General features: G+C 45.2%; 1 protein-coding gene across 1 annotated transcript in view; it reads right to left on the bottom strand.

The window, feature by feature from the left end:
- Positions 1-16,449, bottom strand: part of LOC106609337 (CUGBP Elav-like family member 2) — a 123,022-nt gene that overhangs the window by 13,546 nt on the left and 93,027 nt on the right. Inside the window, exons 7-9 of the mRNA XM_082977220.1 lie at positions 8,260-8,490; positions 7,221-7,284; positions 1,396-1,527 (exon numbers count right to left, since the gene is read on the bottom strand). Coding sequence (XP_082833346.1) covers positions 1,396-1,527; positions 7,221-7,284; positions 8,260-8,490 — 427 coding nt within the window. The remainder of the gene's footprint in view (positions 1-1,395; positions 1,528-7,220; positions 7,285-8,259; positions 8,491-16,449) is intronic.

The raw sequence follows: 16,449 nt of genomic DNA, 5'->3' as shown, positions 1-16,449 counted from the left end.
CAGAATAAGAGAAAAGGAGAGGGAGAGAACAGAATAAGAGAAAAGCAGAGAGAGAGAGCACAATAAGATAAAAGCAGAGGGAGAGAACAGAATAAGAGAAAAGCAGAGAGAGAGAGCAGAATAAGAGAAAAGCAGAGAGAGAGAGAGCAGAATAAGAGAAAAGCAGAGAGAGAGAGCAGAATAAGAGAAAAGCAGAGAGAGAGAGAGCAGAATAAGAGAAAAGCAGAGAGAGAGAGAGCAGAATAAGAGAAAAGCAGAGAGAGAGAGCAGAATAAGAGAAAAGCAGAGGGAGAGAGCAGAATAAGATAAAAGCAGAGAGAGAGAGAGAGAGCAGAATAAGAGAAAAGCAGAGGGAGAGAGCAGAATAAGAGAAAAGCAGAGGGAGAGAGCAGAATAAGAGAAAAGGAAAGGGAGAGAGCAGAATAAGAGAAAAGGAGAGGGAGAGAGCAGAATAAGAGAAAAGCAGAGGGAGAGAGAGAGAGAACAGAATAAGAGAAAAGCAGAGGGAGAGAGAGAGAGAACAGAATAAGAGAAAAGCAGAGAGAGAGAAAGCAGGAGAGTGAAGAAGAGGAATAGAAGGAGAGAAGAGTGTCTCAATGTGACCTAGATGAACCCATCTCCTCCAGAGAACTCCTGATTGCTGTCTGTCTGTCTGTCTGTCTGTCTGTCTGTCTGTCTGTCTGTCTGTCTGTCTGTCTGTCTGTCTGTCTGTCTGTCTGTCTGTCTGTCTGTCTGTCTGTCTGTCTGTCTGTCTGTCTGTCTGTCTGTCTGGTCGCCAGACCCTGGCCATGTCCAGAGGCAGATCACACACGACACATAGAGGGGCCAACAACCATCCCTCCCCCGGAAACAACTCCAGTGCACTTAAAGTTCCCGTGTCTCAGAGGGCTTGTGAAGCGAAGAGACGAGAGTCACTTTAAAGGCACAACAAACCCACACAAACAACCACACACACCCACCCACAGACAACTCTCACTGCGGAAATCGATCACAGACGACATTGAGCTATAGTACTGTTTACACACAACGCGTGGGACACGGAATGATATGGCCGTATAGGTGTACACGTCACATGACACGGTGAGGAGGTGAAGTGCTGTCAGACACAGACACGCAGGCAGGCGCCGGGACGGACACGGCATGGGGTCTCCATGGTAACAACAGCACGACGCATGAACAAGAGATGGCGGACACACACCATGGAGCGATATCTTGTGGGTGTCGACGGCAATGACTACGACGAAGATAATGACGGTGATGATGATGAAGATGGTTTGATCATCAGCAATGATGACGAAGAGGATGGTATTGCTGACAAACAGTGAGAATGATGGTGGTGGTAGGACAGGAGGGCAGGTGTCCCCCGCGTTTGACCCCCCTCTGAAGCGGCGTTACCTGGGCTGGCCAGCGCTCCGAGGGAGGCCGCGTTGGAGGACATGGGGTTTGCGTTGGGGCTGGCTGAGTTTTGGGCCGCCGCTGCTGCCGCTGCTAAAGTGGCCAGGTTCTGCAACTGCAGAGCACTCATACCTGGAGGAGAGGAGCCAGAGAGGGTGTTGTCAAACCTGGGGACCACGTCTGGACCGCATCGGAACCGGGTGCTAACCGTGTGGACGCCGAAGGAGATGAGAGGCGTCTACTCTGGTTGACAAGCTGAGTGTTACTCATGGATGGTGGTTGAGGTGGAAAGTGCTATATAAATACAATACAATACAATACTATCGTACTTATCAAGGATAATCTTAGTTCACTTTTCGTGAAGGGGGGGGGGGGGGGTTTAGGGTGCATTTCAAGATATGACCAATCCAAGACAGAGGTGATCCTCACAACTGTGGACCACAAACAGACACGGACAGGCTGGACTTAAACTCCTGCAAGGGGGAAGAGAGACGGCACTGGCAAACGCCTGTCCAAGCTCTTCCATAAAGACCTGTGGAACATCTCTAGACATCATCTACCCTACTTTGTCTAGCTTCCTGTTTGATTCTATTGTTGTCTTTTACAGATAACAACGAGTAGTATAACAAGACATTTGGACTCTACATTAACATAGAGCTTTGTTCTCTCTGTGCCGTGAGGTTTCTGGAGGCAGTAAATAATGTACAGTATGCAACTCTAGTCTAGTATGTAGGCTAACTGTAGCCTGGTTTACTCATTAGCTACATTGCATTAGCATATGGGCCATTACTTAAGCATAATTAAATGAGGCCATGCCAGCTTCTGACTGATGTTAAAGTAACGACCATTAAATACCTCCAGGGGTGGTCAACCTCGCACCCTGCACTGTGTGTGACAGTAGCGTGTGTGTGTGTGTGTGTGTGTGTGAGAGAGAAAGTGTGTATGTGAGCAGTTAGTGTGTTTATGTATGCGCGTGTGTGTGTGTGTGTGTATGTATGCATGTGTGTGTGTGTGTGTGTATGCATGTGTGTGTGTGTATGCATGTGTGTGTGTGTGTATGCATGTGTGTGTGTGTATGCGTGTGGTGTGTGTGTGTGTGTGTGTGTGTGTGTGTGTGTGTGTGTGTGTGTGTGTGCGTGAGACAGAGCGCGTGTGTGTGAATAGAGGAATATGGCATAGTAGATTGGACATACGCTGAAGTGCTGTTTGGCTTATTGAGAGACAGCTGGACAAGGCTCCATAAGGAAGACAGACTCTGTAGAACAGAGCAATGGAGCTCCAACGACCTACTCGCAGAGAGAACTACGCCCGTTTATATAACACTCCTATGGACCCAGGAAAGAGGGGCGGACACCTTGTCAAATGCGAGGTATGTGTCGTATATACAGTCTGAATGTATATACAGTACCATGAATACAGACACACACACACAACATCACATGAACGAGACACCATGAAGAAAACTTTGGCACCTGGGTGAATGGTTTAAAGGGGTTAGGGTGATTCTTTTTCCACTGAACAGTTTTCATTGGACCAGATGGCTAAACCCAGCTTGACCAATAAAGAGAAGGCTAGTATGATTGGTTAGTGAGGTGCTCGTGTCCAGATTGGCCCGTCTGACAGCGTGAAAGAACAAGCGTTGAAATCTTCTGTCTTCTCTTCTTCCGGAACAGCCTGATCAGAATGTTCCGTTTCTGTGGTTGCCGTGACGACCGGTCTGGACAGGAGGTGTGTGTGTGTGTGTGTGTGACGCAGTCACAGTGCAGACTTCTCATGCGATAAACAACACGTGTGCATCCGCCAGCTGTCTGTTGTTGCCTATTCATATACATGCCTTTAATGTCAGAAAATAATCTCTATTTCCCAAAAAATACAGTTCTGTTCTTCACAACCTGGACATTATAAATATATTTAGTAGCACATTGTGGAAAACCTGTTCCAACCAGTCATCCTGATAAACAACATCATTCTTGTAAAACACATCTCTATAAGACCATTTCTAATCTCATTAGCATAGCCCTTTTTAAGAAACTCATTTGTCACAGAGTGCTTAAGTGGTAAGGAAAAACTCCTAAAGGAGAAAGAAACCTGCAGAAGAACCTGTCAGACCCTAGAAGAGCTCATCTTCTTCAGTCTGACCATTGTTTCACACTAACACCCTGCTAAATCATGATGAAAGCCAGGGTATGTGCTGTCCTAGAAGTATTCCGTATGGTATTGTATAACACACTGTATTTTTCCACTCTGCGGATGGAGGGCAGCGCTGTTGAGTGGCTTTGTCACTTTGTGGGTTTAGAGTGGAGCAGATGACTCAATCAGGCTCGGCTGAGTCGAGAGACACTGATCTGACCCTACACTCAGTCAGTCAGTCAGTCAGTCAGTCACACACACACACACACACACACACACACACACACACACACACACACACACACACACACACACAGGGGCCTAATGCCACTTAATCAAGCGAAACAGGTTATAACACTATTCCTTAGAGAAGGGGTGTTCAACTCCCACCCTACGAGGTCCAGAACCTGCTGCTTTTCTGTTCTACCTGATAATTAATTGCACCCAATCAGTCCCTGCTTAAGAGGGCAACAATGGAACAAGGCAGTGGAACTGGCTTCGAGGTCCAGAGTTGAGTTTGAGGGCCCTGGAGGATGACTAAGACTAGGAGACACAGCTATGGGGGAACCAGAGAGCAGAACAGAGCAGAAGAATCATCAACGCTACCAGTATACCATCACTTTAATATGGACAGAACCGCTATCTATAATATCAAACCTCTCCACAGTACCTGTTCATAAAGACTGAGATCTAAGGAAGCTAGTCATGCGCAATGGCTACACTTCATCTGGAATGTCAAACAGCAGAGAGCACCTGTCCTGAAAATGCAACATTTACAGGTGAAGTTTACATACACTTAGGTCATTAAAACTCGTTTTTCAACCACTCCACACATTTCTTATTAACAAACTATAGTTTTGGCAAGTCGGTTAGGACATTTACTTTGTGCATGACACAAGTAATATTTCCAACAATTCACTGTATCACAATTCCAGTGGGTCAGAAGTTTACATACACTAAGTTGACTGTGCCTTTAAACAGCTTGGAAAATTCCAGAAAATGATGTCATGGCTTTAGAAGATTCTGATAGGCTAACTGACATTATTTGAGTCAATTGGAGGTGTACCTGTGGATGTGTTTCAAGACCTACCAGTGCCTCTTTGCTTGACATCATGGGAAAATCAAAAGAAATCATCCAAGACCTCAGAAAAAATTGTAGACCTCCACAAGTCTGGTTCATTCTTGGGAGCAATTTCCAAATGCCTGAAGGTACCACGTTCATCTGTACAAACAATAGTACGCAAGTATAAACATCATGGGACCACGCAGCCGGCATACTGCTCATGAAGGAGACGTGTTCTGTCTCCTAGAGATGAACGTACTTTGGTGCAAAAAGTGCAAATCAATCCCACAACAACAGCAAAGGACCTTGTGAAGATGCTGGAGAAAACAGGTACAAAAGTATCTATATCCACAGTAAAACGAGTCCTATATCGACATAACCTGAAAGGCCGCTCAGCAAGGAAGAAGCCACTGCTCCAAAACCACCATAAAAAAGCCAGACTACGGTTTGCAACTGCACATGGGGACAAAGACCGTACTTTTTGGAGAAATGTTCTCTGGTCTGATGAAACAAAAATAGGACTGTTTGGCTATAATGACCATCATTATGTTTGGAGGAAAAAGGGGGAGGCTTGCAAGCCGAAGAACACCATCCCAACTGTGAAGCACGGGGGTGGCAGCATCATGTTGTGGGGGTGCTTTGCTGCAGGAAGGACAGGTGCACTTCATAAAATAGATGGCATCATGAGGAAGGAAAATGATGTGGATATATTGAAGCAAATGGGAAGTTAAAGCTTGGTCGCAAATGGGTCTTCCAAATGGACAATGACCCCAAGCATAGTTGTGGCAAAATGGCTTAAGGACAACAAAGTCAAGGCATTGGAGTGGCCATCACAAAGCCCTGACCTCAATCCTATAGAACATTTGTGGGCAGAACTGAAAAAGCTTGTGGGAGCAAGGAGGCCTACAAACCTGACTCAGTTACACCAGCTCTGTCAGGAGGAATGGGCCAAAATTCACCCAAATTATTGTGGGAAGCTTGTGGAAGGCTACCCAAAATGTTTGACCCAAGTTAAACAATTTAAAGGCAATATTACCAAATACTAATTGAGTGTATGTAAACTTCTGACCCAATGAGAATGTGATGAAAGAAATAAAAGCTGAAATAAATAATTCTCTACTATTATTCTGACATTTCACATTCTTAAAATAAAGTGGTGATCCTAACTGACCTAAAACCGGGAATTTTTACTAGTATTAAATGTCAGGAATTTTGAAAAACTGAGTTTAAATGTATTTGGCTAAGATGTATGTAAACCTCCGACTTCAACTGTATCAGAAAGAGGAAGCTCCAGTATTGGGGCTATACAGCTATGTGCTGTGCTGTGCTGTGCTAGGCTGTGCTGTGCGCTCTGGGCTGTATAGCTTTAGGGAGCCTCTGTATGCCGCCTGGGCTGAGCTGGGCCGGGGCTCTATCGTAAGCGCTAGCTAGCTAGCTGGCTCTAATTGAATGCTCATTGGGGTAATTGAGCCTCTCACAGCTCTCCGACTCCTCATGATGAAGACTGGGACCAGATGTCACTGAGCTGTCTCACATCTACTGCCAATCATGTACGGTTGCCCAGCGACAGATGGACGGCCAAAAGGATTCCGGAATGCAGCCGCGATTTCGCTTCCAGTTCCAAGTCCCTGAGCGTTTCTGTAGCTCTGTGTGTGTGTGTGTGTGTATGAGAGAGAGTTCTAACAGCCATTCACTGAGGTAAAAGATCCTCAGAGCCCATCCTCACTCAACTACACCACATCAACCAACATTACCGTCTCTTAAAAATGTCCCCAAGTCCAGAACGCTCAACCCACCTACTTTGCAAGACATAGATACACATTTTAAAAACTTGAGCCAATGAGCTTACTACTTTAGGAATACATTATTTCTGCCCCTGCAACAACCAGTTCCTGAAATCCGTCGAGTTTTGCACTACTTAACAGAATTTATTTTTTCCTTCAGCGGTGCTGGCAATTACAGTACTCCTGTGCCGATAGCTGCTATAAATATTCCCCCTCTGCTTCTCTCTGTCAGCCAGCTAAACAGTCTACAATTAGGAGCTGACAGCTTACTGAGCACCCAAGGAGAGAGAGAGAGAGAGAAAGAGAGTGAGGGAGAGACGGTGTGAGTGAGGCGGCAAGAGGGAGAAAGGCAGGGCGTAGGAGGACGGGAGAAGGGGGGGGGGGGGGGTAGGTGGGATGACAGGGTGAGGGATTCAGAGAAAGCAATTCAACGAAAGAAGGAGAGGAGATACAGAGACAAAGGAGCGGGATAAAGAGGATAAAGTATGAACAGATAGGTGGGAGTGTGGTTAGGAGAACATGCAGAGGAAAAGACAAAGGAGACCAGCAGGGGGAAACAGTGAGCAGAGCTCCTATCTCATCTCTCTCTATTTTCCTTCTCTGTTGCCTTATTGCCGGACTAAACATCCCTCCTTTGAGGCCTGGTACACTCTTCTATCCTGATGGATAACAGACTCAAGACAAATCTGAACAACAGCGACATCTTAGAAAACTACTGCATGGTTTCTACAATATTACTCTCTCTCTCTGTGTGTGTGTGTGTGTGTGTGTGTGTGTGTGTGTGTGTGTGTGTGTGTGTGTGTGTGTGTGTGTGTGTGTGTGTGTGTGTACACATCTACTGGACTTACCTGCCATCTGTTGGATCCCACTGAAGGCTCCCAGGTTACTGGAGGAGGTGGCCTGCTGAAGCAACTGAGGGAGAAATCAAGAGAGGAGCGATAGAGAGATAGATAGATAGATAGATAGATAGATAGATAGATAGATAGATAGATAGATAGATAGATAGATAGATAGATAGATAGATAGAATAATAAAAGAGAGAGAAACAGAGTGAGGAGGAAGGATTGGAAATACAAACAGTGATCACCCTCACTATCTCAGCTCTGCTAGTATCATCGTGATCTTGGTAGAATTACTGCATGTGGGCTATAGGCTATATAAAAAATGAATATGACATCTACTACTGTACATTTAACCACTGAGTCACTGAGACATGTATAATTTCAGAATAGAACACTGAGAGTAACTGTACAAAAAAAAAAACTCAAAGGCTTATGTACTGCAGTACATTTACAACTTTGTACACCTAGTACACCTATTTACAAGTTTACAGTTTCAGGAAAGATCCTAGCTGTGATGAAGGGGACTCAAGGAAGAGTAGACTGGTCTGTTTCAGAGAAGTTGGGGACAGAAGTCTTAAAAGGTTTCAGAGTGAAAGAGGAAGAGGGTCGGTTCTGAAAGAGGGTGCCGAAGGAAGGGGGTGCTAAGAATGAGTTGAGAGAGGGGTTCTAAAATGCTATAAAGTACTGAAGAAGGGAGGGGGAATGAGGCTTCTGAACACCACGTGCCAATCTGTCAATCAATCACCGCTGTGACCCAATAGGACGACGATATTAGACATGGGAAAGACCTCTTATTGGATCGCACCAGCGATTGGCCCCGCCCATTGAACCTTGACCCCTATGATTCAAAGGCCTCATTTCCCTGTCACGGCTACACCCCCTGAGAGAGGGAGAAGGAGGGGGGAGTGGACTCTTAAGGGAGAGGAGAGGGGGAATGGGATAGGAAGCAGGGTCTGACTCTCTGGGGGTGTGGACGTGGGGGGGGGGGGATCGGCGGTTGGCGACGGCAGGGAGGGTAGTGGGGGGCGGGGAGGGTGGCACTGACTGCGGCGGCGACGGATGCGTTGGCTGCGGGGCTGCAGTAAGGGGTGGGCGACGTGGCGTGTCCTCTTACAGCCAGATACTGCGGGGTGAGGCCGCCCAGCCCTGTCAGACTCCCCCAGGTGGTGGCGTTGTTGAGCTGCTGCATCTGCTGAGCCAGCTGCTGCTGCAGGCGCCGCTGCTCCTTGTCCTTCTGCGTGTCGGCAAACTTCACCACGATGGGAGACGAGCAGCCCTGAGGGAGGGAGGAGGGAGGGTGGGAGAGAAGGGGGAGGGTTCAGTATTGCACAAGGAATTTTCGAAATTCATATTCAAAATATACTAACATTTGATTGGTTTCACAAGAAATTGGTTACAAACTAAACCTAACACAACATACGTACAATGCACGCTGACACACACGTAACATGACACTAACAAGCACACACAACTAAGGGGAAGGGACTAGCTTCCCATAAGGGGCAGTTATCTTAGAGTCCAGAATGGGTTTATTTCCACAGAAAGCGATTTCCTGAGTTCTAAAAGTATTTCATCATCTCACGGAGAGTGGGAGTGGGGAAAAGAAAGAGCGAGATGAAGAGGGACGGGGAGACGGAGGTAGAGAGAGAGAACAGAGATGGTCAGAGGGAAAGGGAGACGAGAGCGAGAGAGGTGAGAGAAAGAGATTTAGAGAGCTTAGAGAGAATCAGAGCATTGTGTCCGTAAATGAGGTACATGTGTTTCTGTGTGTGTGTCTCTCTCTCTCTCTCTCTCTCACTGTGTGTGTGTGTGTGTGTGTGTGTGTGTGTGTGTGTGTGTGTGTGTGTGTGTGTGTGTGTGTGTGTGTGTGTGTGTGTGTGTGTGTGTGTGTGTGTGTGTGTCCTCTACGTGTGTGTGTTTGTGTCTCTGCTGATGACAGTACTGTGTTTGAGTCTGAATATTGAACATTGGATAACAACTTGAATAAGGAAAAATAATTTGGTACTGGTAAATAGTCTGGTTTTTGTTATTTTATTGTGTTACTTTTTATTAAATGTTTTACTTTAGTTAATTTAGTAAATATTTTCTTAACTCTATTTCTTGAACTGCATTGTTGGTTAAGGGCTTGTAAGTAAGCATTTCACAATAAGGTCTACACCTGTTGTATTTGGCGCACGTGACAAATAAAATTTGATTAAAAAAAGTTAAGAATAACTTGCGCACACACACACACACACACGCGCACGCGCGCTAAACAGTGAGCTGTAACATAAAAGACACAGCAGCGGTGATTTAACTACAGAGGACACTAAACCACAGACATTATAATCTATCATATCACACCAGTACATTACTCACGCTGAAATCAAAGCCTAACTGGGGGGCGAAACCTGCTCAAACACACACAATCTGCCACGGGAGAATAAAAAGCTTTTAATTGAAAGATTTAGTTGGAGGCGAGTTTTCAGACTCAGTTAGGGAGTTTGTGACGGGGTTTGGCTCATACTGTGATCGCCATCCTAACCAGATGGCATATATATATACACCTCTCTATCATACTATAGGGCTGTCCTGTGTGTCTGTCTGAGTGTGGGTGTGTGTGTCTCTCACTGTGTGTTCATCTCTGAGGTTTTGACTGTATCTATCAGCCGATGAACATGTCTCTTTAGCTGAAGGCAGCTCAGCCATATTTACTCCCTCTCTCCAGCACTTATTTCCTCCCTTCATTCTGACGAGCAGACGAGAGATAAAGAAGGGAGAAAATTGCATTCGGAGGAGAGTCAGTCAGGGCCCTCTTGTGCTTTCTCTCTCTCTCTCTCTGCTAAATATCTCATTACTCCAGCTGACACCCAGCAGGCCTGGAAAACACGGCCCAGAATGAGAGGCCGATCCCGGGGGGGTGGTGGAGGGGTAGGGGCCATAGAGCTCCAGAGACTGATACTCGAGTGATTTGGGCTAAATCATGGCTTTTCTCTAAGGGGTGATTTCCATCCTGAGTTAAGAATGCGTAAATGAAACATAATTCCTTTTTTTATGCACTTTTCTCTCATTGCGTATTCTGACCTTGAACTTTAGCATGAGAACAGCATGCTATTCACACGCAGATACGCCGTATTCTGACCTCGACTTAATTCCCTAATAATTCCACCACTTTCACACGCAAGTAAAGTCTAGTGAACCTACCGGTTCCAAGTGGAAAAAGCATCTACTCTATTTTTCCCCCATAGAAATAACACCGTTCTCCATGCACTCGAATTTACAACTTGATAAGAGCTATTGATAAGAGCTATTGATAAGAGCTATTGATAAGAGCTAGGTAAATTACTCATACATTTGGATAAGGGAATTGAGTATAAATGACACTTGTGGATCCATTTAACCTTATAATCGCTGAAGACAAATGTGAAACCAGTCACATGGCAGCAAACTTAAGCATATCAAAATATAATTTTCTCACAGTAAAGTTTATGAAATGCTGTGCCATTACGCAGAATTTAAATTGTACAGCCTTTTAACTTGTAGGGATGGGCACGCTCGAATATCTTAATTATAGGCTACCCTTACTTTCTCTATTTCCTATTTCTATCAAGTTAAATATTAGCCACTATCAATGTTGACTGCCAGTAGACATAATAACCACATATATTCAACTATTGTTAGTTCCCTTCAGTTGGTATAGCCGACATTATCATTCCATTTAATGACATTGTTTTGTTTACCTTCATTTGCTTCCTCTGTAAATGCCAGTTGATAATATATAAAAAAATACATTTATGCTAATTAATTCGTTATGGAGTGGAGCGCAGACCAAGCCGTAACAGTTTGAACCCGGTGCATACTTGGCCGTGTCATCCCACAACCTCGTCTCAGAGCATTTCATATTATTCTGAAGGTAAATCCTTTTTGTATGATATGTTACGTTTCGTATGGTATGTATTAATTTGTGGATGTCCATCATCCATTTCGTATGATACTGTATGTTACGAATGACATATTACGAATTTGCAAAAGGTACAATATGTTACGAATTTGCGAAAATGCACTAAATGTTTCGAATTTGCGAAACGTATAATATGTTACGAATTCTAGCTAGGTGGCTAATGTTAGCTAGGCTAGGAGTTAGTGTTAAGAGTCCGGTTTATGGGTTAAGGTTAGGGTTCGGGGAAGGGTTAGCTAACATGCTAAATAGCTAAAAAAAAAGTAGTAAGTAGTTGAAAAGTTGCTAATAAGCTAGATTTCAACTCGCATCTTTGGGTTGCTAGATGTTCGCGTTATACGTCCGACCAAATACCCTACTTTCGTTTTTGCCTTAATTAACCATCCGTCTTAAGTAACCATACCAAAACGTAACATATCATACTCATTTGGGGGTCCCGGATTTACTTTTACTATGTTACGTCTAGTCTATAAGACCAGGCTGCATCCCACAGTTCCATGGTTAGTGCAGGCAATAGACGAGGGTATAGCCTACTATTATACACTATTCTCCCTATTAGAATTATATGTACACTAATCTTCCAACATTACCATGGGTTAAAGAATGTGGCAATTTTCAGAACGAATCAAACCACCGTTTTATTTCTTTCATGCGTAAAGTCTCTCTAAACCTGTTTTTCATGTTTCATAAATAATTTCCTAAACCTAAATAATCTGCATCCCTGTCTCACCCCACGGCCCTGTGGGGTGTGTTTTTTGCCAAATTTTTACCACACACGTTGTTTGTGTACATGGGTGAATACGTGGTCTGTCATACGGTAATTTGGTAAAAAGCCAATTTGACATTTGCTCAGTACATTGTTTTCACTGAGTAAATGTACGAGTCTGCTGTTAATGATAATGCAGAGGACGCATATACCATGGTAGTTATTGGGGTCAAATTTGTCTCCACTTTGGATTGGGGTGATCAGTCCTTGGTTCCAAATATTGGGGAAGATGCCAGAGCTAAGGATGATGTTAAAGAGTTTAAGTATAGCCAATTGGAATTTGTGGTCTGTATATTTTATCATTTCATTGAGGATACCATCAACACCACAGGCCTTTTTGGGTTTGTATTTTGTCCTTTTGTTCATTCAATGTAATTGGAGAATCCAGTGGGTTCTGGTAATCTTTACTAGTTGATTCTAAGATTTGTATTTGATCATGTATATGTTTTTGCTGTTTGTTCTTTGTTATTGAGCCAAAAATATTTGAGAATTGGTTTACTCACACATCTCTGTTTTGAATAGATAATTCTTCGTGTTGTTGTTTGTTTAGTGTTTTCCAATTTGCCCAGAAGTGGTTAGAGTCGATGGATTCTTCAAATACATTGAGCTGATTTCTGATGTGCTGTTCCTTCTTTTTCCGTGGTGTATTTCTGTATTGTTTTAGTGATTCACCATAGTGAAGGTGTAGGCTCGGGTTTTCCGGGTCTCTATGTTTTTGGTTGGATAGGTTTCTCAATTTCTTTCTTAGGTTTTTGCATTCTTCATCAAACCATATGTCATTGTTGTTAATTTTCTTCTGTTTTCTGTTAGTATTTTTTTGATTTGATAGGGAAGCTGAGATGTCAAATATACTGTTTAGGTTTTCTACTGCCAAGTTTACACCAGTATTACAGTGAAACGTCTTGTCCAGGAAGTTGTCTAAAAGGGACTGAATTTTGTTGTTGCCTAATAGTTTATTGGTAGGTTTCCACACTACTTTCCTTCCATCTATAGCATTTCTTAATATTATTCAGTTCCTGTGGCTTTGATGCCTCATGATTGAGTATTGCTCTATTCAAGTAGACTGTGATTTTGCTGTGATCTGATAGGGGAGTCAGTGGGCTGACTGTGAATGCTCTGAGAGACTCTGGGTTGAGGTCAGTGATAAAGTTGTCTACAGTACAACTGCCAAGAGATTAACTATAGGTGTACCTACCATAGGAGCCTAACATTGACTATGTACATACCCAGCGTGCGACAGAGCTGCAGGAGTTGTGACCCGTTTTTGTTGGTCATGTTGTCGTAGTTGTGCCAAGGGGGGCATATATGGGAGGGTATGCTGTCACCTCCAGGTAGGTGTTTGTCCCCCTGTGCTGAGGGTGTCAGGTTCTTGTCCAGTTCTGGCATTTAGGTCGCCAGAGACTAGTACATGTCCCTGGGCCTGGAAATGATTGATTTTCCCCTCCAGGATGGAGAAGTCTTCATTCAATTATGGGGATTCTAGTGGGGGGATATTGGTAGCACACAGGAGGACATTTTTCTCTGTTAGATCATTTCCTTTTGAATTTCTAGCCAAATGTAAAATGTTCCTGATTTTATTAATTTATTAGAGTGTGTTAGATCTGCCCTATACCACATTAGCATACCCCCTGAGTCCCTTCCCTGTTTCACACATGGTAGTTTGGTGGATTGGAATACCATCTCTCTGTAACCTAGAGGGCAACCAGTGGCTCCATCTCCTCTATACCAGGTTTATTGTAGGATGGCAATGTCTGTATTTCTGATAGATGGCAGATTACCTCAGGCCTTGGATATTCCAGGATGAGATAATGAAGGCTTTGTGTTCCATAAAGTGTCCAATGTTGTTAGTTGTGTGGTTTTGCCTCAGACCAGTAAGTGTGAGCAGAGCCTGCTGAGCATCTGGTACATGCTATTGGCTTGGACTAGTGTAAGAGTGGGAGTTGGGCCTGTTTGCCTGATCACAGCCTGGGCGTATGTGTGACTTTCATGTTGAGGCCCTCTTTGCGGGTGTGGGGGGCATGGGGTGGGCAGGAGGGGCATAGGTCTGATCTGAGGGGGCCTAAATGGGGTATGGGCATGTTTGACTTGGGGAGGTGTAGATTGGTTGGGGATGTGGTGGATGTGGCTGGTGGTGTTGTGGTCTGGATGTAGGTCCTCTCGGCGTGGGTCCTCTATGTGTAGGTCCGGGAGGGGGGGGCCCGCAGGTCTGGGAGAGTGTCTCGCTGGTCTGGGCGGGGTGTCTATTGATCTGTTGCTCCTGTGTGAGGTGTTGGGGCTGCGGTTGAGGGCGAAGGTGGGCACTGCTGCCTTGTGTAGGTGGACCTGGTCGTAAAGGCTGTTCAAGTCCAGGGTGGAGTAGTGGGCCAGGTAAACATTTGGTTTTGAGGCAGAGTCATGTAAAAAACGTGCGTTTACCCGCTGCATGGTAGCAGGGTGGAGATAACCACTTGTGCATTCGGGAAAGTCGCTTTTTCAATCACTCTCTTGAGTGCTGTGGCCACCCCCGAAGAGAAGCCAGCAGAACAGCCCACCTCAGACCCTGACCAAAGTCTCGACATTACAGCAGAACAGTCTACCCCTGACCAAAGTCTCGACATTACAGCAGAACAGTCTACCCCTGACCATAGCCTCGACACCACAGCAGAACAGTCTACCCCTGACCATAGCCTCGACACCACAGCAGAACAGTCTACCCCTGACCATAGCCTTGACATCACAGCAGAACAGTCTACCCCTGACCATAGCCTCGACATCACAGCAGAACAGTCTACCCCTGACCATAGCCTCGACACCACAGCAGAACAGTCTACCCCTGACCATAGCCTCGACACCACAGCAGAACAGTCTACCCCTGACCATAGCCTCGACACCACAGCAGAACAGTCTACCCCTGACCATAGCCTCGACACCACAGCAGAACAGTCTACCCCTGACCATAGCCTCGACACCACAGCAGAACAGTCTACCCCTGACCATAGCCTTGACATCACAGCAGAACAGTCTACCCCTGACCATAGCCTCGACATCACAGCAGAACAGTCTACCCCTGACCATAGCCTCGACACCACAGCAGAACAGTCTACCCCTGACCATAGCCTTGACACCACAGCAGAACAGTCTACCCCTGACCATAGCCTCGACATCACAGCAGAACAGTCTACCCCTGACCATAGCCTCGACACCACAGCAGAACAGTCTACCCCTGACCATAGCCTCGACATCACAGCAGAACAGTCTACCCCTGACCATAGCCTCGACATCACAGCAGAACAGTCTACCCCTGACCATAGCCTCGACACCTCAGCAGAACAGTCTACCCCTGACCATAGCCTCGACATCACAGCAGAACAGTCTACCCCTGACCATAGCCTCGACACCACAGCAGAACAGTCTACCCCTGACCATAGCCTCGACACCACAGCAGAACAGACAAATTAAGAACCCCAAGCCCAGTGGATCCCACCCCCTCTGAGCACCCCCCCTGTCAGCCACCCTGAGATCCCTCCTGACAACCCCCCCACACCCACTGAGGACATACACAAGCCACAGATTGTACTTCTTATGGACTCAAACGGGAAATATATACAAGAAAATAAACTGTTTTTTTTTCTCTCTCTCTCTGTCTCTCTCTCCCTCCCTCCTAATAGAACAGGGCTCAACATTAGTACGATAAGAGCATCTGCTAAATGACTAAAATGTAAAAAATAAATGTAAAAAAGTAATAAAATGAATGGAAAAATATGTAAATGCAATAGATAGATGATAGATAGAATACTCTATAAGTATTCCTGAGTGGCGCAGCGGTCTACGCCACTGTATCTCAGTGCTAGAGGTGTCACTACAGACCCTGGTTCGATCCCGGGCTGTATCACAACCGGCCGTGATCGGGAGTCCCATAGGTGGCGCACAATTGTCCCACCGTCGTCCGGGTTAGGTGAGGGTTTGGCCGGAGTAGGCCGTCATTGTAAAATAACATTTTGTTCTTAACTGACTTGCCTAGTTAAATAAAGGTTAAATAAGGAGATGATATATGTAGCCTTATATGGTCAGTCAGACTTATACATATAAACGGGTTAGCTGACAATGCGGCTTCAGAAGGCCTTGTGTTTTTGTGGTTCTGGATGGCCAGTTAGCTAGCAACAATGACAAGCAGCTGCCATGTGGGGAATCAAAGGTGCTAGCTTAATCTTGTTCTTGATACCATGTGTTGTTTTGTAATGATGTACACTATATATACAACAGTATATGGACACAAATTAGTGGATTCGGCTATTTCAGTCAAACCTGTTGTGTATAAAATCGAGTGCACAGCCATTCAATCTCCATAGTCAAACATTGGCAGTATAATGGCCGAAGAGCTCAGTGACTAGGATGCCACCTTTCCAATAAGTCAGTTCGTCAAATTTCTGCCCTGCTAGAGCCGCCCCGGCCAACTGTAAGTGCTGTTATTGTGAATTTAAAACGTCTAGGAGCAGCAACGGCTCAGCCGCGAAGAGTGTAGGGCGTAAAAATAGTCTGTCCTGAGTTGCAAC

Source organism: Salmo salar, chromosome 07 (genome assembly GCF_965601325.2).
Source record: "Salmo salar chromosome 07, fSalSal1, whole genome shotgun sequence".
NCBI classification, from domain to species: Eukaryota; Metazoa; Chordata; class Actinopteri; order Salmoniformes; family Salmonidae; genus Salmo; species Salmo salar.
Note: the sequence above shows the minus strand (reverse complement) of the source record. Positions and strands in the feature narration are given on the sequence as shown.